The sequence below is a fragment of the Erythranthe guttata genome, chromosome 10 (assembly GCF_056151865.1).
Source record: "Erythranthe guttata isolate IM_541 chromosome 10, IM_541, whole genome shotgun sequence".
Lineage (NCBI taxonomy): Eukaryota > Viridiplantae > Streptophyta > Magnoliopsida > Lamiales > Phrymaceae > Erythranthe > Erythranthe guttata.
The window spans coordinates 15,573,361-15,597,839 of record NC_142542.1 but is presented as its reverse complement, the minus strand read 5'-3'; the positions used below and the strand labels follow the sequence as shown (position 1 = coordinate 15,597,839).

Sequence of the window (24,479 nt, the reverse complement as noted above, 5' to 3'; positions counted from 1 at the left end):
CACTTAATATAAAAGAGAGGTAGTATACTAAGTTACATCGTGCAACTCGTCCTCAATGATCCTCAATATCCTGGCAACAAATTTTTTAAAAGAACTCTTAGGATCGGAATTGGCTTTCTTAGGTAGAACCTCAATAATTTATTCAAAATTAATAACCTCGTTTGAATACTAACTTATGCCCGATCATTATTCGGAGAATCGTGCTAAACTAAAAATCATTTATTTTGGCCGAGAAAAAACTTTATTAATCCATTATTATCTAATGACTTGGGGTCTTGTTAAAAATTTTGTGGGCCTAGACAAGGTAAAAGAGTACCCCTACAATGGTAATAAAAAGTCTGGGGCAACCCTAATCTTTCTAATACAAAAAGTCCTAAAATGGGGCTTGAATGAAATAAAATATAAAGCGGCCTAATGAAGCTGAAAAACAGAATAGCAGAACTGCCCCCATTTGTTGCCACTAATATGATTATCCAAAATTTATTCATTGCCAACCTCCATTATCACCTATCAAACACTGCTCTTCCTTTTCACCATCATTTCCTTCGACGAAAGAGTTATAGTCCCACTCGACCCAAGGAGGCAATATTTTCTAGAATTGCAAAATTGACCCCCACCCCAGCAGCTAGTGAAAGTGCCTTTGTTATCAACTGTTGTGTTTCTACTCGAAGAAAACTTACAAATAAACTCATAATAGATATTAGTAAAAAAACACAAAGTATAAACAAATAAGTGTATAAACAGAAGTATGAATTTGAAGACAGCTCAGTCTTCCAAACCAATCCCTCTCTCCACTCAAACCCTAAAACCACCCCGATTCGAGGTAAGCCCAAGAATATGATGCACTCAGCACCTCACCCACTCACCACAGACCCAACTCACAGAAGAAGGAGGCAAGACAATTGAAATTAGGGTTTTCTCTAGGTCTTACCCTCTGCCACTCATCTCCCAGCATTAAATAGGAGCTCCAGTCAAAGGTAACCGTTGAAGAGACCACCACTGGGACAGGCACGGCCGAGGACGGCGGCGGATGGCCCATGGTTGCTGGAGCAAAAGAAGAAAGAAGCAGAGGGGGACAAAGTGAGAGAACATAGATTGTCTAGGGCACAAAACGGGAAATGAGAGTACAAGGGGAGAGGGAAAGTCAGCCAAAATGAACGGCCAAGATCAAGTTAATCCAAGGGTTCAGATTGAGCCTTCTAGCACATTCCCACTGATGGGCTTTTTCTGTTTGGGCCATTCCTATAGACTAGTGTGTGTGTATTAACTGAGATATTGGGCTATAGGCCCAAACACATTGGGCCACAACCACAACATTAACTCGCAAACTCCACCAGCTTGACTTTCTCTTCAGTTGCTTCCTCATTTGCTTCTTGAAAATCTACAAAAGTGAGCAATTCCAATTCTATCTTGAAGTAATAAAGATCGAATATGACGAGGAAGATCGTTTGCAGTTGTATATAGCTTCATCTCTTAGTGCTCATGGGCCGACTTAGCTAGCCCATCTGCCACCCGATTACCCTCTCGATAAATATTTACCACGTGCTAATCGTCCTTGAGAAGTCTTCTAATGCCTCTTAAATCAACTCCCATGCAATTGCGGCTTTATGATAAATCATGTCGATAACTAATTTGGAGTCTGACTCCACTTTAACCTGTGTAAAACCCATCTCCAGACAAATATGCAATCCATCTAGAATTGTCTGGGCTTCTGCAAGAATGTGAGTACCTTGACCGTAAAAATTAGAAAAGCCTCCAATAAAATATCCATCGTGAGTCCAAATTAACCCACCACCCGAACATCCATCCCCTTTTCCGGAGCCGTCAACGTTGACCTTGACTTGAAGTGGATTCGGAGGGTTCCACTTTATCCAGCTTTACCTAGTCAATGGAGGTGACTTAACATCCAAATTTAACTGTTGGATTATGAAACGACCCATCGTTTTTATTGGGCGTTTACCCACGAAAATGTTGTTCAAAGCTCGAAGATGTGAGAAGATTCTTCGAGTAATAGTGACCGTGTTCATCGGAGTATCCTCGAAGATGACCCTACACCAACTTTTCCAGATCTCCCAACAACCGAACATGAGAGTACCAAACTCCATAACACCGTCTTGAGTGTTAATACTAGCATCAACCATCTAAATTTGAACTAGATGTTGCATAGACCCATAAACATAGGGTTTCTGCCAAATCCTTGCGTAATTACTCCAAACGCCACGAATGAAATAATTAGAAAGACCCTCTTGCTTGGGAGAAGCACAACACCGACATTTGGATGGAGTCATGCAGCCCTGCCTTCAAAGAACCAAGTCCACCGGGATCGCTCCATATAACAGTTTCCAGAAAAATGCACCTACGTTGTGGGAATTTTAGAATGCCAATTTTTTTTCGCCAAAGGATTCGGAGAAGCTTTGGAAACGGATCAACTCCCAATAATCAGCCACATTAAAATTCCCAGAAATCGATTTTGTGAAGATTAATCTATCCTCAACCCTCTCATCAAGCTCAATAAGATCGAAGATCGTTTGTTGGGATGGTCAATTATAGTCAAACTGAGGCCAACAATTGTTGCCGCTCTAGAATTGAACCCGTGATTCGGCTACGATACCATTTGTAAGACCTCAAGAGCGCTAATCTTAAACCAATTGTGGTAATTAGAGAGGTGCAAATTAATCTTGCCTTATAGTTATAGTGTACTCAATACACAAACGCCAACCTTAATATATTTTGTAGGAAACTTGGATTCGCGTAAAGTAAATTGGATGGTTAATTAGATTCGGATTATCATGCCTTAACTCGATCGTTTGTTAGAACTAGTACAAAATACACGACACAAAGATTTCCGTGAATTATGTATCAGGCCTTAACTCGTTTTTTTAGAAATGAAAGACCGGAATCGAAATGAAATACATTACAATTAAACCAATATTTTGATAGCTCGTCAACGGAGACATTATTTAATTTCGTAGACTCGGCCACTGTTCGAATCATGCGTAATTATATTATTTTGTTAAGGCTTTAATTCAGAGAAGCTTGTGGCTCTCCGTGGAGAAGCTGATCAGCCACCTCCATCTCGGGTGGCGTATCTTGATTAGGCGGCGATCCACCACAAGCTTTCGCACAATAGCATTTGGCCTGCTTACAAACGCCGTACTCAAACCCTTCATGAATACAAACTATATTGCAATTCTTTTGATTTATTCGAAGACATCTCCCTGCAAACTCCCGGCTTCTCGATTTGCACGTTCTCGTAACCGCCCCGATCTCTTCTGTATAACAATTTGCATGGAGAATTATAAAAATAAAAATTGGAAAAAAAATGTGCAAATTAAACATGAGAGAGAGAGAGAGAGAGAGAGAGAGAGAGAGAGAGAGAGAGAGAGAGAGAGAGAGAGAGAGAGAGAGAGAGAGAGAGAGAGAGAGAGACTGACGAGTGGAGAGGGCGATGAACAAGAAGACAACTGCTAACAACTTCTTGTAGTCCATGTTTTTCGGAGTTTTTGTGACTTGGTGATTTTGAAGTACAAATGACACACTCCTTTTTTATAGGGGAGCCGAAATTGTTAGAGAATATCATTGAGTAAAATTCAGACCTAAATTGTGTGACACGTGTTCGATTTGCATTTATGAAACACTAATCCAATTAACTCCTAGCTTCTCCATCTTTATGTTATTTTATCTTGAGAAATCTAACTTTTTCATTTCTTTATAAAGCTTGAATATGCAATTAAGCGCCGTTATGTTGGCAAAATCATGTCCCTAATAAAAGTGGAAACCTGCAATAAATTACTTATGTTATTTTTAAGAAAAATTAATATACGGGGTTTTGGTGAGGAGAAACGGTCTTTATTAATCTAGGTTTAGGTATTTTATCTTTTGACAATACGTACATCTCTTTAACATGTATTGTGAACAAAGATAAACTTTATGTTTATGATAAAATTATATCCTCAAACTCTTTAAACTCAATTCGTAATTGGAATATTAATTTAACTACAATTTTTCATCAATTTTGACCACACAAATTCGATTTTGACTTTTTAGTTTTCAAACTTTTTTTTCTGTCAATTTTTTCAAATGTAGGTTAGGGGTTAAAATTGAATAAATGATGAAATTTGGGTCAAATTGGGGTTAAATGGATAGAACTGAAGTATGTTAAAATGTGAGGGGTATTTTAGTCTTTTACACATTTTTATACTTTATATCGATTTTTTTTAGGTGGGCCTAAATTGGAATAAGTAGTCCACCGTAAGCTTATTTTGTCATAGCGCCTTAATATAATTTCGTTCCAAATCAATTCAATCCACACCGAAATAGCCTTGATTAATTAATGAACATTTTGAAGAACCCTATTCAAGCTTAAAGAATCAAGTTTGATGAGTTTTGAATAAAAAAAACAAATAAATATATAAATACTTTCCTGACTAAATCTTTTTTCCTATGTCAGTGTTAAGTAACTTTGTATTTGTGCATATGTATATATCATCTATTAGAAATACAAGTAATTAAATAAATCTTTTTTTTTTTTTGTGAAAAGTAATTAAATTGAAATACATGCATTGTAAGCTAATATATTTGTATCGATCGGTCATAAATGGAGACAAAAACATAGTAGAAGTTAAATTAAACTAGTGAGAGAGAGAGAGAGAGAGAGAGAGAGAGAGAGAGAGAGAGAGAGAGAGAGAGAGAGAGAGAGAGAGAGAGAGAGAGAGAGAGAGAGAGAGAGAGAGAGAGAGAGAGAGAGAGAGAGAGAGAGCATTATTTGTTCTCGAAGTACTTTAGAAGCTTTTGCGTTGTCATTCGTCGACTCCTTGAGGCGGCGTTCAACCAATTACAGGCAGCTTTCCTCCACAAGATTTTGCGCAATAGCAGCGGCCCTGCTTGCAGACACCGTACTCAAATTCTTCATGCAAGCAAACTATATTGCAGTTCCTTTGTGTTAGTCGAAGGCATTTCCCTCCAAACTCGCGGCTTCTTGATTTGCACGTTCTTACAACCGCCCCAATCTCTTCTGTTGTTTACGTAAACGCATCACATGAATAAATAACAAATCTAAAATAATTTGCGTAATTTAACGTAATTTTGTATAACAAAATATGGGAGAGATCGAAAAGAGAGAAACTTACGAGTGGAGAGGACGATGAACAAAACAACTACCAACAACTTCTTGTCCATGTTTTATCAAACCAATATGCAAAACTACAATTTTATTTATTTATATATTTATTTGAGTATTTGTGATTTATTGATTTTGAAGACGAATGATGCATTCCTATTTATAGGGAGTAAACGATGTTAGAGAGATAAAGTAAGCCCTAAATAATGCGAAATTAACATTAATATAGTCATTAAGTGATTTTGAAGGACAAATAAGGACTTTTTTTTCTCCATCTCTTTGATGATTGTTTATATAATTAATGAAGAATATATCATAGTTAATCTGTACTTAGTGCTATGTCCTTTCTCCAATTGTACTCTTAATGAGCAAGCAATAACATATCATTTTGGAAAAACTCCATACCCCATTTATGCTACAGCATATGTTTACATGATTTTATTCAAATTTCTGAAGTGTAATAAAATTAAAGATCCAATTTTACATTTTGATCAGAAATTGGAATTTCCAGTAATTTTATATACAATTCCGGTTCGTTTCAAAATAAATTCGGAAAAGTTGAAAATCGAAACTTCGGAAATCAGAATGAAAAATATGGTTCCAAATTCGGATATTTTCGGATTGGAATGGGAGGAATTCGGAAGTTCGATACCGATTTCGGCCACCCCTAGTTGTATGTGTGCAAAATAAAAATAGGTAATTGGATTTACGTTTCATAATGAGTTAACGTGTGTGAAAGAAAATATGTTTTACTTATAATAAAAATTAAATATAAATAATTAGAAGAAAAAAAATGCGCTATAAGAAAAAGTTGCATTAGCGACACCCCAATCGTGACAAATGCAAAAGTTGTCACTTAATGCACCCGTTAAGTGATAACATCTTTTTTATTGTCACTAATAGCTCTTTTTGTTGTCACTTAATCCTTATTTATTGTCACTGTAGAGCATTAGCGACATCCCATTAATGACAAGCATAGTGACAACACTTTTTGCCTAACTATGTGAAAAATAGGTATTGTCACTCAAAAACAAAATTGTAGTGTTGAAAAAATTGGTTTAACTGGGACCAGTAGCTTGTTGTCAGGGGCGGAACCAGGATTAGAAAGTAGGGGGGGCTGACTAAAATTTCGGGGTTCGGGGCAACGCCCCGAAAAAAATTTTAGGTTCGCAAAACATTGAAAAAATAGGTTTATACTGCGAAAAAAATTACGACACATATCTATAATATCATATATATCTATAATTTATATAAATTACGGAGAATAAACAAAAAATTTAAGATTAAGACACATATTTACAAAATCTTTGGGGGGGCCAAAAGTAATATTCAAAAAATATTAGGTCAAAATAGCTAAAAAAAATTTTTTTTTTTTTCTTGGGGGGTCAACTGCCCCCCCCTGCCCCTCCCTGGTACCGCCACTGCTTGTTGTGGTCAATGTTCGGTCCAAATTTTAAAACATTGGTTTGGGGGGTATGTGCTTGTAAAAATGCAGCAAAATTTGTTTTTTTCACTAATAATTAAAACAACATATATATAAATTAATCTACTTTTTAACTAATTGAATTATCATAGGAGTCTTGCCAATTAATTAACTCTATATTATATAGATACATGAAATAACAAGTAATATAATATAATTGATCTAAAAATACACATGAAAAAGTCACAAGTTTATTGGTTTATTTTAATGACGTAGCAAAGATATGGAGGAACAAGCAATTAAAATGATCGTTACTAATTAACAATTTAACGAGTAATTAATTAATCATATTCAAAGTGGAGACATTTCACCACCACCATCGCCGCCACCGCCGCCGCCGCCGATTATAGCAACACATGGCTTGAAGCAATAGCATCGTCCTCGCTCACATTTACCGTCTTGGAAACCTTCGTGCATGCAAATTATTCTGCACACGTGGCTTCTGCGTATGCATCTTCCTCTGAATTCTTGGCTTCTTAGTTTGCAAATCCTTGATTCAACCCCCATCATTTCTTTTTTGTATTTATTGCATCAATAACACACATAATTAATTAGAATAATTACTCATCACATATAATTGAAAACTACTTTTTTCTATAAAGAAAAAAAAAATTGAAATATACAGAAAATTAATGCAATCGGAGTAGCAAAATTTTATTAATTTAACGAAATATTAACTTATCGAATTAATAATCTAGCACATTGGCATCGAGCTGGAACCGGAAAACAAATACTATTTAAGCAATATTATTAATTTATCGACGTTCTGATGTACATTGGATTAACTCTAAATAATGATAATTGCTACTTTCCCTCACAATCCTTAGATATTGTCTTAATATATAAGCTCTCGAATATCTAATAAAATAATTTAATAAGTTGATCAAAATTTACTTATATATAGAGCCAATAAATTTACCCTATTATGTGTAATTAATTACATGTTCATGTTCAAATATTTGGCACAATAATGCAAGGCATCTCCGACGACAAGATACAAAACTACATATATTTTTTAATTTACATCTTTTAAACATTCAAAAATCTAGCAACGTAGTACTGTTAAATATTAGCAACTTGTTAAATTATACCTTTTAATTCTCAAATTTGAGAAGTCAAATTTTTAATTTAAACTTGAAGGGAGAATTAAAAAAAAAAAGGTAAAATATATAATGTTGTATGTTGTGATCCATTTAATATAAAGAAATACTTTTATATTACAATAATTTGATTTAAGTAATCATAGCAAACTTGAAAATTATTTTATATTTATAACTGATTATTATCAAAATTTAAAAGATACAATTATAATAATTGTAGTAACAGTCAAGTTTAATATTTTTAAATAATAATAGTTGAGTACTTATTATTATGTTAATTATATTGAAAGTTATTATTATATTTTTTATCAAGTATTAATTAAAATTAAATTTAAATTTAATATCATATAAATTTTAATAAAATTTCAAATTTATTTTCTGAAATAATAATCATTGAAAATTTAATTATTTAATACTTTTAATTTATATAATATAATAGAATATTGAAATTATTGTAATTAAATAATTTAAAAATTATAAAATCCAATAATTATATAAAATACAAAAAACATTATGACAAATAAGGTTAAATTTTTATATTATAAATATAAACAAACTTATTTTTTATACATTGTTGGAGATGCCATAAATTGATCATTAGCCAATGGGTGGAACCGGTTTGTTCTATGCTACACCACGAGGTGAATTTGACGAGGTCATATCCTACCATACATATGTGTATAGACCCATATATTCTAGCATATTTATATATTAATCACCTAAACATTCAATCACTAATTGACATGTAGCAATTTCAAATAAAATCACTAAAAAAAATTTAATTGATAATTGATTTGATAACCATAATTAGAGTAGACGAATTTTAAATGAATATTAAAATATTATCTCAAATATCAAATGCGTATTTCATAACTCATTTTTTATATTTATTATTGGAGTTGCTTTTATCGAGGAAAAAAATAGTATGTGTCTCTCTAAAATTCAAATATACCTAATTATAGGTCTCTGGTGTGATATAACAACACGCCAATATTTTATGGGATTTATTGCAATCAATACCCTATGTTATATCGAATTGCTAAGAAGCTATCATGTGTTATATTATTGGCAAAAACTCCCGATAATTCACTTTTTTAGCACAAAGCCCCCTAAATTAAACAGCGGCACTAAGTGCTATCAGGTAGATTTTTAGTAATTCGATATAACATGTGGGTACTAATTAAAAAAAAACTCATATTTTATGTGTATGTATCCATACCAATAATGCATTAAAATTCAAAAAAGAAGGAAGACTCACGAGCCAAGAAAATGAAAAGTAATGCAACTCCAAGCAATTTCTTGTCCATCTTCGGATCACATGTATATTTTCAAATATGATGAATATTTTCAAGATTATTGTTCATAGTTCATCTTTTATAGGAGCAAAAACGACAAAAAAATTTGTTGCAGGTTCCTTCATTACAAAAAATGAAAAGAACATCTTAGCGATGTTTGACTCTTTGTCAAAGTAAGCCTTGGCTATGGAGCAAAGTGCTCAAAATGCACACACACATTAATATTGGATAAGCACTTTTTTTTCTTCTTTTTATTGTTTTTTTTAATAACCATCAATTCCATTAAATGAGGAGATAACTTCATCAGATTTTTAATAATTCAAATTATATATATATTTAACAGGGGAAATCTGAATTTGAATTGATGGCTTTTTGAAGTTATAGTAATAAATTTAACTTGCTTGAATAATTTATCATACTTATTTCAAAAAAAAGAATAATTTATCATACATTCGGTTTGAAATCAAAACTTATTTTATGCTATCTTTTTAGTCATTGTAATGTATTATTAATTTATTTTAGTGGAATAATGTAAAACATTCATTATATATATATATATATATATATATATATATATATATATATATATATATATATATATATATATATATATATATATATATATATATATATATATATATATATATATATATATATATATATATATATATATATATATATATATATATAATAGTTAATAATTTTGGGAATATTTTGAAATTTTAAATCGGATCGAGAATCAAAATATAAATATATACTTCAACAGTATTCCGAGAAAATTTAAAAATCGGAACTTCTAAAATTCGAAATAAAAATTATTTTCTCCGAAATCAAAATCCACGGAATTCGAAAATATTATTCCAATTTCAACTCTGAATTTTTACACACAAGTCGGTGAATAGGGTAAAGGAAATACCAACTGATTAAGAAAGGAAAGTCAACGCCGGTTCGGTTGTCGGTTTAAATCATCTCGGTTCGGTTCAGCCGATCGAAACCGCACACCAGGTTTGGCCAAACCAACCAAAGAATCCTTCCTAGTCAGACCCCTCTTTCGGAATATATAAACAACCCGCAAATCAGCCGTTTCTTTCATTTTCCTCATTTTTCCGTTTTCTCCTTTCACACTTTTTTCCTTCCCCTTTTCTCGAGGGCTTTTTTCAATTTCCACAGAGAATAAAGGTGTTCAATTCTCAGGTAAGAATTCCATTTCTAGTAGATCAAGCATGTTTGTGTGTGTGTGTGTGTGTAATTTATCTGGTTTTCTGAATTGTTGGGATTTATTTGGTGTATTTCTGATTAGTAATTGTTCTCGATCTGTTCCGATCGAAGGATTAGAGGGTTGATTTGATCGAAATTGATGTAGTTAGCCGCTAATTAATTTTTGGTGCCCTAATGGAATTTCGATTCGTGCCAATTTTAAGCTATCTAGTGTTATTTTTTTGGTGAATTTGATGTGAAGCGGTATTTTATTGGGATCGTGTATGTGTAATTGAAAAACAAGATCTAAAATAAAAAATCTAATCGATCCTGATTCAAGTTATCATTGAAAAAAAAAATCTTTTATGGGTGTCTTATTGTGTTGAGAAATTTTGAATTTTGATAAATGTGTTTTATTATTATTATTCGTTAATAAGTCGATGTTTTCTGTGAATTCTTGTTGTTGGGTGAAAATATTCATTTCGATGTTCTCTTTGCAGATAAAACTCTTTGGGCCGTAGAGATGTTGGAGCAATTACTCATATTTACAAGAGGAGGTCTAATCCTCTGGACATGCAACGAGCTTAGCAAAGCTCTTAGGGGCTCGCCGATCGATACTTTGATTAGGTCATGCCTTTTGGAGGAAAGATCGGGTGCAGCCTCGTATAACTACGATGCGCCAGGTGCTTCGTACACTCTTAAGTGGACGTTCCACAATGACCTTGGGCTCGTATTTGTTGCTGTATATCAACGGATTCTCCATCTCTTGTATGTGGACGATCTGCTTTCTATGGTTAAGCAAGAGTTCTCGGAGATTTACGATCCGAAGCGAACTAAGTACGACGACTTCGATGATATATTTCAACAGCTGAAGAAGGAAACCGAGGCTCGTGCAGAGGAAATGAAGAAATCGAATCAGTTGGGCAAGCCCGTGAATAATAACAACCTTGGTCGGAAGCAAGGACAGGTGCAGAACGGCACTGCAGATGGAGGCAATAAAAAAAAGAGTGGAGGTGAATCTGGAAACGATGGTGCAGATGGCGACAAGTTAAAGGGTCGCCCTCTAGAAAATGGAAATCTTAAAAATAGTCATGTAGGAAAAGGGGAAGTGCCTGCGATGGTTAATGGCAATGGGAAAGAAAACGGGGCTTCCAAAAACGGGGCTTTTGATGTAAATAAGCTACAGAAGCTGAGGTCGAAAGCTGGAAAGAAAACTGAAAGTGTTGCTAACAAGGTTCCCAAAGAAGAACCAAAGAAGAAGATAACTAAAAAGAATAGAGTTTGGGATGATTCACCGAAAGAGTCAAAGTTGGATTTCACCGATCCAGTGAGTGAGAATGGGGAACAGAACATAACAGTTGTAGCAGCAGATCAAGGTGAGAGTATGATGGACAAAGAAGAGATAGTGAGCAGTGATAGTGAAAGTGAGGAAGAGGAAGAGGAGAACACTGGGAAGGCGAGTAATGTTGATACAAAGAAGAAAGGCTGGTTCTCGTCCATGTTCAAGAGGTATATTCATTGTCTTGCACGTCAAGTTAAAGTGGAAATTCTTGTCCCTAAACTTCGTACAACTTATTTAATTTATAAAATAACGTATTGCACATTTGGTAATCTGTATTATAGTTGTATTAATACACTCCCTTTGTGCACTTTAATGTGAGGTAGGGTGAGTGTCTGCAGTTAAAAATGGATTTGGCATCAGTTTTTTTTTTTTTTTTTTTTTTTTTATCTTATTCTTCTCTTTTTTGTTCGATCAGTCAGCATGCTGACTTAATGAACATCACATTTTTCTTAATGAACAATTTCCTGCCAAATTTGGTTATTCTTGATTTGTGCTTTCTGATACATAAGTGTAGTATGTTTTGCTTGTACCATCTTTGTAAAATTAAAATCTTTTAAACATAGATGGCTGTAGTTTGCTGTATTAAGGATTTCTCTGTATGTTAACATCGAATATCGGTTGTTATGACTTGGATATTTCTTATATTGTTGTAATAATCCACATGTAATTCATTTTCTACCTATTCTGATACAGTATTGCGGGAAAAGCAAATTTGGAGAAGTCTGACCTAGAACCAGCTCTTAAAGCTCTCAAGGACAGGCTTATGACCAAGAATGTGGTATGTAACTTTCTTACATCATATATAATTGTCCTGCTGGATTTTGAAGTTTGATATGCAATGTGACAAGTCAACTCGTTTGCTAGTATGTTTCATTTTCACATTATCATTGTATATGTCTTGGCCTAAGTTAAACTGCCTTTTTAATGCCGTCCTTGTCCCCTCTGAAATGATTTGTTGAATAGGCTGAGGAAATAGCTGAAAAACTTTGTGAATCAGTAGCTGCAAGTCTTGAAGGAAAACGGCTAGCCTCTTTTACTAGAGTTTCTTCGACAGTTCAGGTACTCTAGCATGCTTCCCCTTTCGGGAAATTGTTAAGTCGGATAAAATTAAACAACCTTCTTCATGGGGGGAATGTAGATTACATTTCCTATTTTTCTCGTGTCTATTTCATCTTACTTTGATTCCACCAGGCTGCTATGGAAGATGCCCTTGTTCGTATTTTAACTCCCAAACGCTCCATTGACATTATGAGGGATGTTCATGCTGCCAAAGAGCAAGGAAAACCATATGTTGTGGTTTTCGTTGGAGTTAATGGAGTTGGGAAATCTACCAATCTTGCTAAGGTTAGCCCTTCTTTTTCGATGGATTAATAAGTTGAATACTCGACAATCTTCTAGTTTTTTCTAATGATTTTTCCATTGATTTTTCCATTGTTGGTTCTGCAGGTTGCATACTGGCTTCAGCAGCATAATGTCAATGTCATGATGGCTGCTTGTGACACATTCAGATCAGGTGCTGTGGAGCAGCTACGAACTCATGCACGTAGACTCCAGGTATATTATACGTGACAAACTTACAATTTGAATTTCTTTTAGATATTAATTTCTCTGAAGCAGTTGTAATTTACACGAAAAAAAATCTGCAGATTCCGATTTTTGAGAAGGGTTACGAGAAAGATCCAGCAATAGTTGCAAAAGAAGCAATTCAGGAGGCCAGTCGAAATGGTTCAGATGTTGTCCTCGTTGATACAGCTGGAAGAATGCAGGTAATTTGCACGTTTCTCTGGTTTATTAACATTGTTACTTTTAATCAGATGTTGTATTAGCATCTTTGTTATATTTTGCTCAAGCTAAATTATGTATGTATTGTTTGCAGGATAACGAACCATTGATGCGAGCTCTGTCGAAGCTTGTCTATGTGAACAGTCCAGATCTGATTTTGTTTGTCGGTGAGGCACTTGTGGGGAATGATGCTGTAGATCAGTTATCAAAATTTAATCAGGTTTCTTGAATATATATATATATATATATATATATATATATATATATATATATATATTTTTTCTTTTTTCACAATATTGTATGATTAATTCTTTATGTGCACTTAGTGACACGGAATTTTCTTGCAGAAATTAGGAGATCTTTCGCCCTCACCCGATCCCAGATTGATTGACGGGATTCTACTGACAAAGTTTGACACAATCGATGACAAGGTAAAAACTACACCTTCGATTCTTTTTTTGGGCTATTCTTTAATTAATGTTTATTTAGTCGAAATTGTTTTATTTAACCGTGACAAAATATTTTAATAGGTGGGAGCTGCATTGTCGATGGTTTACATATCTGGAGCACCTGTGATGTTTGTTGGATGTGGGCAGTCGTACACCGACTTGAAGAAGCTGAACGTCAAGTCCATTGTCAAGACTCTCCTTAAATGAGTGAAATGAGATTGACTGCTCTCATAATTAAAGACTTTTAAGTTGAATGAATCTACATGTGTGTTTTTCGTCGACTGTTTATCTGCATGTGTGTTCCGTGGACTAGTACGTAAGTCTGTTTGTGGCTGTTTTGTGAACCTTTCCCATCTGTGATCTCACTACTTTGGTAATAAAGGTGAATTGTTTCGGTTGATGCAGTTTATTTATATCAGCATTATTTATAAGAGTAAACTGCAAAAATTATCCTTGTGTAATCTTGAAATAGTAAGACCCCCCTCCTTGATATATAAACTTGCAAAAAAACCACATGTGTAATGTAGTCAAAGGCAAGTCCCCTTTGACGCGAGATCGTGCGACTCACTCGCTATTTGTGTGGCTGTTATTATTATTTTTTATGTGAAATAACACAATTGCCCCTATGAGATGATTCCCTCTCTCTTCTCCGATCTCCTCTCTCTTCATCTTCTTCACCTGGAACATGTGAAAACGAATTGGCAAAACAATTGCATATTCACACCGCTTTGAATTTTCATTGTCGTTTCTCTTGTTCGATTTAATACAGCATCTAGGATTCCTCGAATAATGTGGTATCTTAGACTGGGTAAATTCTAAACCCTTCCCCTTCTTACTAAGGCCGAAGAATGTAGCTTGTACATTATGACCAATACCACGTACATAAGCAGTGATTTCAAACCCAAAGACTAATTGAAAATTTTAAATTACACCTTCATCCATTGTAGTTATTTTCAAGCTTATATTAAAAGCAATATAACGAGTTCGAAAGTTTTTTAATACTAAATGTGTAAGTTTTTCATTGATTTGAACTATTAAGAATATCTCTCTTATTAGCAAATGTTTAGAAAACAAAATATTCATAAAGAAAAACTCATTTTATGCAATATGGAATTGTAAAAATTGAGTTGTATAAGTACAATTAGAGCCTAATTTAAACTTGAAACCCGAAATATTACATGAGCTGAATTTAAATCAACAACTACAAAACCGAATTTGAGTTTGAGCCTACTAAGGCTACGAAGTTGAATTTGAATCCACAACTTAAGTTCAAACTCGTAAAGTCTGGCGGTTTTTTAGTTTGAGCCTACTAAGGCTCGGACCACATGGTCCCAGTGCCACCTCCCTTCATAAGTTCATTTAGATTCTCACCAAATTTATATAAGTTCGTTACTCCATTATCCTCTTATTAGTTGTCACTTTTGTTTGTGAGGGACATATTAAAAAATTTAATAAATATATATGGGTAATTGTAACAAAAAAGCCATAGAATCACTAAAAGACCCATGCCATTATTTCATTTCAACTAACTATTTTCGACTGATTAAGAAGATGAAGGAAAAAAATTGAAAAAAAAAAACAATTAAATGATTTATTGGATTTGTAAAATGATAAATATTTTTTAGCCAAAGTGACAAATAAAATGGACACAACCGCAGGAGGGAGTATCATATTTTAGTAACTCAATGCTATTTTTCAGAAGTTTACATTCGTATTTTGATAAAATACTCAATTATCACAATTTTATTGAATTCTCCACTAATTTACATAAGTTCCCTGTCAATTTCAGAAATTCGCTGTCATTTTTCAGATTAATATTTAAAATAATTACAATCATAATCATATTTTGTTAAAATACTGAATTTCAAAAATTTGCTATCATGTCTTGTTAAATATAATATATTTCGATGAAAATACAGTTCACACTTCACATTATACATTTTGATGACATTTGGATATAAAATGCTTTCTTGTAGTTACCAAAACAAATCAGAGAATGTATATTATATATTTTTTAAACTTTTATTTAATCCCTTAATTAGTATTTTTCCAACTAATTTTATATAGCTGTTTATTCCCCTTATATGTTAATTAACAACTTGGCATTTACTGGAAAACGTCATTTTATTAATATTTATTTACTTATTTTCGAAAATTGGAGCAATTAAAATTTTACCTTTTCTATATGTACCCACTGGATAACACTCGATAATAATATGTAATTTTAATTAATTAGCTGTCAATTAATGGGCTAGTAATTAATTAATTAATTAATTAATTAATTACAATCATTAAAAGAATCCTCCTCGTTTATTTCCAACATCTCTATTTTCAAATTTCTTGGGAATTACCTTTTTATTCTCACATTCTAACCAATCACCGTTTTCTTTTTCCATTTTTTTCAAATTAAATCACAAAAATAATTGCACACGAAACGTCTTTGTTATTTTTCTTATTAAATATAAATAATAATAATAAATAGGGTAAATAACGACAACCCCCATGAACTTAGGCTAAATAACGAAAAATACCCCCACCTATTCGTAATTACCGAAAAACCCCTGAAGTTTGTTTTGTCTTACACCAACCCCTTGTAGTGTGACTTTTCACTGATTTTTTTTTTATTTCAGAAAATAGCATTTACACAGTTTCAGATATTTTCTTTTATTTCTCACCTATTTAACTTAGGGTATAATAAACTGTACACGTTTTCTATTAAAAAAAATCGATCAACAGTTAATCAGAGGAGAATTTTGGTTATTACAGATACGCAGGGGTGTATTTCGTTATTTATCCTAAGTTCAGGGAATTTTTCGTAATTTACCCTAATAAATACCCTCCAAGTAAACTTCAGATTCAACGTTCCAAAATTCAAAACAAAAAATTATCAGTAAAAAACACGTGACCATCACGTGCCCCATGCCAAACCAAAAAAAAATCTGTCATCTCTCTCTATATATATTGGCAGATGGGCACCAGCCATAATCCATTCTCTACACACCAACCAAAATCTCTACATTTTCTCTCCCTTCAAAACCCTAATCCTCACTTTCTCTCTCTAGAAATGGCTTCCTCAAAAACCCTTGTTCCCTGTTTGGCTCTACTCCTGCTTTTCGTGATCAGCTTCTCAGAAGCAAAAAACTTCCACATCGGTGGGAGGAGAAGCTCCTGGAAAATCCCTTCTTATCCAACCGAGTACAACCACTGGGCTTCCAAAAAGCGCTTCCAAATCGGCGATTCCATTGGTATATATATACATACACAAACACACACACACACACACACACGTGGGTGTGTGTGTTTTTTTTTCTTGATTTTATTAACTGTGTTTTTTTTTAATTGGTGCAGATATGAAGTACGATGGAAAAGTTGACTCGGTGCTGGAAGTGAGCGAAGAAGACTACAAGAACTGCAACAAATCGAACCCCATCAAAACGTACAACGATGGAAACACGAAGATAACGTTCGATAAATCGGGACCGTTCTACTTCATCAGCGGCGCCGAAGGCCACTGCGAGAAGGGGCAGAAGATCGAGATTAGGGTTATTACTCCCAAGCACGTCACTCCTCCGGCGGCCGCTCCACAGCCTTCTCCGGCGTCGGCTGGTGATAGCATCCACCATGTTCCGGCCCCGGCGCCTCACCGTGCCGCTGCTGCTGCGCTGAATGTCGGGTTTATGAGCGGTGTTTTCGCGGTGGTCGGAGTTTTCTTGGCTTTGTTTTAGAAGTGTTGTTGTTGTTGTTTCAGTAATATTTGATGTTACAGACTGTTGGTCAAATTTAAGTATTAATTTAGTTTTGGAAATTTTGTTCTTATTTTTACTATTTTGTTGTGATTTATTTTAATCTTGTTGTTATTTTTAATTGAAAATTTGAAATTCCAATTTATTTTACGAATTTATTAATGCAATATTTATAGTATTATATAAATAATTGGCAATATATAGGGTACCAAATCTGTGACAGGTTGAGCTGGATACTTTGTGTTGTGTTTAATATTAATGTAGGATCTTAGTAGAATAGAGCAAAATTTATATGGTTGGTCAAAAAAATAAAAATGGATTGATTTTATTCATTTCAGATAGGATTATTTTTTTATATCACATTTACTTTATTTATCTTCAATTTAAAATTTTATTTTAATATAATGTTCAAAAGAGTAATTAATAATTATGATTTTGTGTCCCTTATTATATAATCATCTAATTTCCACTCACTAAATTAATACCTCATTTAATATTAATTCACTTAATGTTTTTAATAAATGTACAATTACATTGTGATTAGGTTAATATTTGAAATTTGAATTTTAAGTTAGCACAATTTAGAATTTATGTGGACAAATTTATAGTTATTAATACTAAATAAGCTGAAAAAAAAATCCTAAAAACCATTTATAAATCTCTCCTTTAATGTGACAATCTATTTCATTATATTATTCGTTTTAAATATGTCTTTTTAATTTTCAAATAAAAATGATAATTAAAATTTAGCTATAACAAAAAATTATATTCTAATGTACAATGAAATAGGTTGTATGACTTAAGTATTTCGGTTGAAGTGGTAAATTAGAATGAAACTTTTGATTGCAATTTTGGAATATTTTTTTATTCCAATTCCCAAAAAAAAGTATTTTATTTGTTACGGTTCAATCAAATTTACCTCATCTTAGAGCGGGTCTAAGGAAAAGGATTGGAAATGGGGAAGACAAGATACGGCTCTTTGGGCAGATCCGTGGCTAAAAGATGGTGGCAAATTTCGTATTATTACAAAGCGACCACCTGATTCGGTATTTCCGAATCGAGTTTCCGATATCATTAATCCCATCACTAGAACTTGGGACTTGAATCTTATTAGAGGGATCTTCTGGCCAGTCGATGTAGATCGCATCCGATCTATCCCGGTTGGCTCTTCTTTCGCTAAGGATCGATGGACTTGGCATTTCTCCAAAAACGGCAAGTTTACGGTGTGATCGTGTTACTATCACGTTCTCTCGGAATTGTCCAATACACGAAACCATTTTTCGTATAGCGGGACAACGAATTTGAACTGGAAAATATTGTGGTGTCTGCCGATTCCACCAAAAATCCGCATTTTCACTTGGCGGCTGTGCTCGAACGTTTTACCAACCAAAGCGGAATTGTTTCGCCGGAAAATTACTCCCTCTCCGATATGTGATCATTGCCAAATGGAGGTGGAGGATCCCCTACATGTCATTTTTAAATGTAGGGGTATAGATAGAGTTTGGAGGTCATCTCCTTTTGATAAACTCACTCCTACAGATTTCGCTTCTGTCTGGAATTGGTTGGAAAAGTTGCACCAATCCTTGAGTGCGGACGATTTTCACCTCGCGATTATTATAGCATGGAAAGCGTGGGATATTCGAAATAAGGAATTTAAGGGTGAAACAGGGGTTGCGATGGACGAGGTTGTACAATGGTCTCGCGCATACCTTGATGCTTTCAAGCTTGCACAACTGCCATCAAACACAAAGACGAGCCTTCCATTACCTTGTGTGTGGCGCCCACCTCCCGTTGGGGTGGTGAAGATTAATTTTGACGCTGCCTTACCTAGGGGAAAAAACTGCTATTCTGTGGCCATTGTTGCGAGAAACACCGACGGGAAGAGTATAGGGTGGCGGGTTGACACGATTGATGGTTCACTCTTGGCTGTGGAATGTGAAGCTATGGCGGCTCTAGCAGCTGTTAAGATGGCGAAGGATTTTTGGTGGCCTTCGATCATAGTGGAAGGGGATTGTCTCCAAGTTATTCAAGCGCTTCGGAATAAAGATTGTGATTATTCATCGTTTGGCGCGTTGATGGAGGACTGCCTCCAGATTACCAACTCTTTAGAATTATGCTCATTTGTTTTTATTAAACGGTGTGGCAATAGGTTAGCTAATGCTTTGGCTAAGCTTTTGCATAATCATTGTATTTCTAGAATTGATCTTCCTCCGGAAGTTGTGGCTATTGCCTAATGATAAGTTCATTTATTTCTCAAAAAAAAAAAAAATTACCAATTATTTTTTTTTTATATTAAAAGTTGAATTTTTAGTAATTTTTTTTTGAAATAAAATTAAATAAATGCAATTATTTAAAAAAAAATTAAATTAGAAAAAAATCGAATCAAAGTGTAATGTTTTGCAAAAATACTCTAATTTACTTCAAGAAGTGAAGTGCCATATTATTTTTCCTTGCGATAAAGGTATATTTCTTGCCTATTCAGGCAAAAAGATATTAGGTGTGGAAATCGAATAGAATGAATCTGAATCATCTCTTCGAAAAATTGTATTTTTTAAAAAGTAAAAATTTTATTCAAATCACGTTTCAAAAAATGAAAATAAATGGAATTTAAAGTTGAAACTAAAAGCGTGTTCCAAAATTAGAATTTTTTCGGGCGTAGGAATCGATTTTCTTTTTATTGTTTTTATCCACTTATAATATAAAATACATAATAATATTAACATAGTAAGTGTAATAATAATTGTAAAAAAATTGACTTTTTCCAGAATTATTTCAAAAGTTGAAATCGGATCGAAAATTGAAATATTATATACTATCCAATTCTGATTAAAAAATAATTCGAAAAATCCAAATTTACAGGAATTGAAACAAAAAATAACTTTGTTCCAAAACTATGTCCGGGGTCGGTGAAATTATTTTTGCAATATATATAACTTTTTTTAACTGTTACTATTTTAATATATCACTAAATATAAATAACATCTATATTTAAGGTATGAGATGGAAAGTGGGTAATGGATGTAATATTCGAGTTTGGGACGATATATCAATGGGTTCCGTTAGACGGTTGTTCGCGTGTAATAACTCGAAAACCTGATGATTTGGGAGATATAAGAGTATCGGAATTTATTAATGATGCTTCACTTTGTTGGGTCGAAAAAAAAAAAATCCGTCTCCTTCTTAAAAATGGTGAACCGCGAACGAATTCTGCGTAAACCGTTGGAGCTCCATTGTGCAGATATTCTTCTTTGGAGTCATTCGACCAATGGCATGTTTTTACAGTAAGAAGTTGTTACTATGCAATTCTTAATAGTGAAGGTATCACTAGGCCAAAACGCAAGACTGGCGACGAAAATTCGCGACGAATTTTATCTCCTAGCGACGTTTTATCACGGTTAGCGACGTTTTATTTTCGTCGCCAAATCAGTCCAAAGTCGACGCAAAATGCCCCGTCGCAAAGTCAGCGACGAAAATACAATTGCGTCGCCAAGTTTGGCGACGAAAAAAACATTTTGTCGCTAAAACCGTATTTTCTGAAAAAAAATATTTATTTATTTTTCGCGACGGATAATACATATTCGTCGCACGTTGTTGCTACGAAATTTCATATTTGGTCGCAAGTTCATTGAATCTTTTGGCGACTAAATAGTTTTTTCGTCGCCCGGCTTTAATTAATTTGGCGACGTTAACGGAATTATATTTCGTCTCAAGTACTCATTTTTGTTTGTGACGATTTTTTTTCGTCGCAAACATTTTTTTTTTAATTAGTTTATTTATTTTAATTATTTTCTATTACAAAATAAAATCAGCTGTTAAAAAAAATAAAAAAAAAAAAACCAAAACCATATTTACTCAAAAATATTAAAAACCACGATTACCAATTAAATATCAAAATACAACACCAACATCAATTCAAAAATTACATAAAAACTTGAAACCATAAATGTATTAGTTGAAGAGGCACACTAATTTCATCCCGTGTTCATACTCCACTATTAAAACGGTCGAGCAAGGTGTTCAAAATACCTCGGGTTTCTTGCAATTGCTCTTCTAATCGATCAACTTTTGCATCTTTAACTTTATTTTGTTCTTGCATTGTTTCTCGGGTTTCCTGCAATTGTTGTAAGGACTCAATTTAACTTAATTGAAACTTAATGACTCAATTGAACTTTTGAAACTTACCCAAACTAGAAATTGATTGAAATGAAGCTCTGGTTCTTCTTCTCTTCCATGGGAGTTTCTCCCCCACTATTTTTTTCTTGACTAACAATACCCTTTGAAGGGTAACCTCTGCCCATGAGCATCAAAATTTATGGAGACAAATGGAAAGAAAGAAGGGGCCCAGCGGCGACGGGAGGCCATAAGAAGTGGTCTTTTTTTTACCAAGACCACTTAATGAGAAAAATACATTTATCAATTCCCCTGCAAGTCCGAGTACAAAAACTTAAACCCAATATAAAACATCAAGAATATACTGCAAGAACATATATAACACAAGATTAGCAATAGATAAGACGAATTAATCTGCAAGTGTGGGCAACAATTATACCTAGAAATTGGGAAGGGTCACAATTATTAAAATAACAATTATTCTATCAAGTCAAAGTTACATTCATAAACTAAAACTAAATTAAGGTAGTAGTCGCAACGAGAAAGCTTTTCAATTTTTAATTGACATCAATTTTCAATTTTCAACGGGAAAGCTTTCAATTTTTAATTGACATCAATTTTTAATTTTCAACGGGAAAGCTTTCAATTTTTAAAGTTGTGTTTGAATTTAATTTGAATTTTGTAAGCCTATCATACTTTAACTAAATCGGACACAAACTATAGCACAAATCAGAGCTGTTGTCGATTATTTTTATTTTTACAGTTTAACATTTTCTTCTAATCGAACACAAATACGAGTTTGAGCCAAGTATATAAGCATTTCTAGAACACAAATACGAGTTTAAGTTTATTTCGTACTGTTAACAATGAGTTTCAATAATCGTTCGAAAGTCAGTAGTTTAATTTTTTCTTGAATTATCGAATGTTATGGAATATAACATTCGATAATTAAGGATTAGTAAACAGTATATATCTTGTTCGTCCCACGACGAAACTCATTTCAAATTCTTAAACGACATTTAGAAAAATCCGTTATTTTTAAGGTTTCGACATGGTTTAGTATAAGAGATAACATTAACTCTTGAAATTAACAATCACCAATCTAACAACAGTTGATTGACAAAAAACAAAAATGAAGCCGCTTTCTCAAACCCCAAAATTGGAGACAACAGATATACCAGATCATAAACAAACACATACGCATTTCTTCAAGGGACTAAACAAACGGTTCATCATAGATTTAAGATCATGCGAAGGGTAAAAAAAAGGATTTGCGTACCTGCTTGGCCTTGTAGCCGAGGCGGCGGGCCTTGTCGGGGCGAGTGGGGTGGGTGACACGTACAACAGCGGGAAGCTGACGGTACTCCCAACAGCGAACCCTAAGCAAAAACCGCATCACATCGGATTGCTTCTTCTTCCATAGCTCAGAAACGTAAGTGTAGGCACCTGCAAATTAGAAAATGGAATCAAACTCCTGAAGAAAAAAAGAGGGGAATTAGGGTTCGGAGGAAGAAGAAAGTAATACCCACCACTCAATCCGAAACCTTAAAAATAACGGATTTTTCTAAATGTCGTTTACGAATATATTTATCAATTGAGGAAGCACACTTAGCTTTGAGGTAATTAAGGATATATTTTGACAAAAAAAAAATAAAGAAAAAAAAAACCTTCAATATAAACTTAGCAGCAAACAAAATTACCAATATAATTCTGGACGGAAGAGGGCGGACGGAGGACGGCTGGCGGCAGAGGTCTGGCTGCGACGGGGAGGGCTGACGGCGACGGCGACGGCGGCAAGGGCTGGCGGGAGACTTCTGCGGCGGAGGGCTTACGGGATCGGCAACGATTAGGGTTCACGGAGGAGGGCTAACGCCGGTGGGCTGACGGGGAACGGCGGGCAGCGGACGGCAGGCAGCGGGCGGCGGACAGCAGGCGGCGGTGGGCTGATCGGAGAAGGAGAGAGAGAGAGAGAGAAATTTTAGAGAGAGACAGCAAAGTGTACGAATTAGGGTCTGTGCAGAATAATTAATCTAAAATTTGCGACGTTTCTAAATTAAAGTCGCACGATAATATTTATTTAAAAGGAACCCTAGCGACGTTTACAGGTTTACGTCGCCACCAAATTCAGGAAAAAAAAAATTGAAAATATCTATTGCGACGGTTTCCCCGATCCGTCGCAAACAAAGATATATATATTTTTTTTTAATAAAATCATGGCGACGTTTCTTCAAATTCCGTCGCCATATATTAATTATTATTAAATAATTGGGCATTACTAGCGACGTTTCAACATAACCGTCGCAACATATATTATTTTTCTTTTTTTAAAAGAACTATGGCGACGTATTATACGTTTTCGTCGCGAGTTTTCAAATATAAAATTGCAAAATATGTAAATCGTGCGACGAAAGTCCTATTTCGTCGCAACAAATTTTTTTTTTTTTTTTTTTAATACGTGCGACGTTTTCATATGTTGCGTCGCTACCTAGAGACGATTATACAAATCGTCGCTAGGGTTTTTAACAAAACCGGGGTTTTCCACAAAAAGCGACGATTTTAACTCATAAACGTCGCAAACGTGCTACGAAAATAAAACCGTCGCTAAAAAAAACGTCGCCAGTCTTGCATTTTGGCCTAGTGTATTATATTTAAAAAAGTTTTCAATAGGGATCTCCAAATTAAAGTAGATGGCGGTTGATAGAGGAATCTTTGATCATAATTTCTAGTATTCATATTGCGTCCAACATGAAACTTATGATTGGTCGTAAAACACTGACTTGCTTCTTGAGAGATTTCTCGAGATAATGTTTTTACGAAGTTTTGTTATAACGTCTATAACTGCTTCTGGTTTAGGGGGAC

General features: G+C 34.1%; 3 protein-coding genes and 1 long non-coding RNA gene across 4 annotated transcripts; 3 read left to right on the top strand and 1 right to left on the bottom strand.

The window, feature by feature from the left end:
- Window positions 1–9,830: 9,830 nt before the first annotated feature.
- On the top strand, window positions 9,831–14,167 carry LOC105960249 (signal recognition particle receptor alpha subunit family protein). Its single transcript, XM_012984416.2, has 10 exons — window positions 9,831–10,191; window positions 10,695–11,703; window positions 12,230–12,314; window positions 12,500–12,595; window positions 12,728–12,880; window positions 12,983–13,090; window positions 13,183–13,302; window positions 13,413–13,538; window positions 13,666–13,749; window positions 13,849–14,167. Exons 2-10 carry the CDS (start codon window positions 10,718–10,720, stop codon window positions 13,972–13,974), a joined length of 1,884 nt encoding a protein of 627 aa, XP_012839870.2. The 5' UTR covers window positions 9,831–10,191; window positions 10,695–10,717; the 3' UTR covers window positions 13,975–14,167.
- Window positions 14,168–16,759: 2,592 nt separating this feature from the next.
- LOC105960232 (early nodulin-like protein 14) lies at window positions 16,760–17,664 on the top strand. Its single transcript, XM_012984403.2, has 2 exons — window positions 16,760–17,012; window positions 17,116–17,664. The coding sequence occupies exons 1-2, from the start codon at window positions 16,832–16,834 to the stop codon at window positions 17,490–17,492; spliced, it is 558 nt and encodes a 185-aa protein (XP_012839857.2). The 5' UTR covers window positions 16,760–16,831; the 3' UTR covers window positions 17,493–17,664.
- A 1,291-nt stretch (window positions 17,665–18,955) lies between these two features.
- On the top strand, window positions 18,956–19,744 carry LOC105954520 (uncharacterized). Its single transcript, XM_012978189.2, has one exon. The coding sequence runs from the start codon at window positions 18,956–18,958 to the stop codon at window positions 19,742–19,744; it is 789 nt and encodes a 262-aa protein (XP_012833643.2).
- Window positions 19,745–21,355: 1,611 nt separating this feature from the next.
- On the bottom strand, window positions 21,356–21,822 carry LOC148767686 (uncharacterized). The gene is made up of 2 exons (XR_016034066.1): window positions 21,693–21,822; window positions 21,356–21,621 (listed from the first exon to the last, which is right to left on the bottom strand). It is a non-coding gene; the product is annotated as an uncharacterized LOC148767686 (long non-coding RNA).
- Between the last annotated feature and the right edge of the window lie 2,657 nt (window positions 21,823–24,479).

Excerpts from the sequence above, each read along its gene's own strand:
- LOC105960249 (XM_012984416.2), top strand. The coding sequence starts at position 10,718 with ATGTTGGAGCAATTACTCATATTTACAAGAGGAGGTCTAATCCTCTGG. Across the intron at positions 12,881-12,982 it reads AATCTACCAATCTTGCTAAG|GTTGCATACTGGCTTCAGCA; the intron begins GTTAGCCCTTCT and ends TTGGTTCTGCAG. Across the intron at positions 13,539-13,665 it reads AGTTATCAAAATTTAATCAG|AAATTAGGAGATCTTTCGCC; the intron begins GTTTCTTGAATA and ends ATTTTCTTGCAG.
- LOC105960232 (XM_012984403.2), top strand. The coding sequence starts at position 16,832 with ATGGCTTCCTCAAAAACCCTTGTTCCCTGTTTGGCTCTACTCCTGCTT. Across the intron at positions 17,013-17,115 it reads CCAAATCGGCGATTCCATTG|ATATGAAGTACGATGGAAAA; the intron begins GTATATATATAC and ends TAATTGGTGCAG.
- LOC105954520 (XM_012978189.2), top strand. The coding sequence starts at position 18,956 with ATGGAGGTGGAGGATCCCCTACATGTCATTTTTAAATGTAGGGGTATA.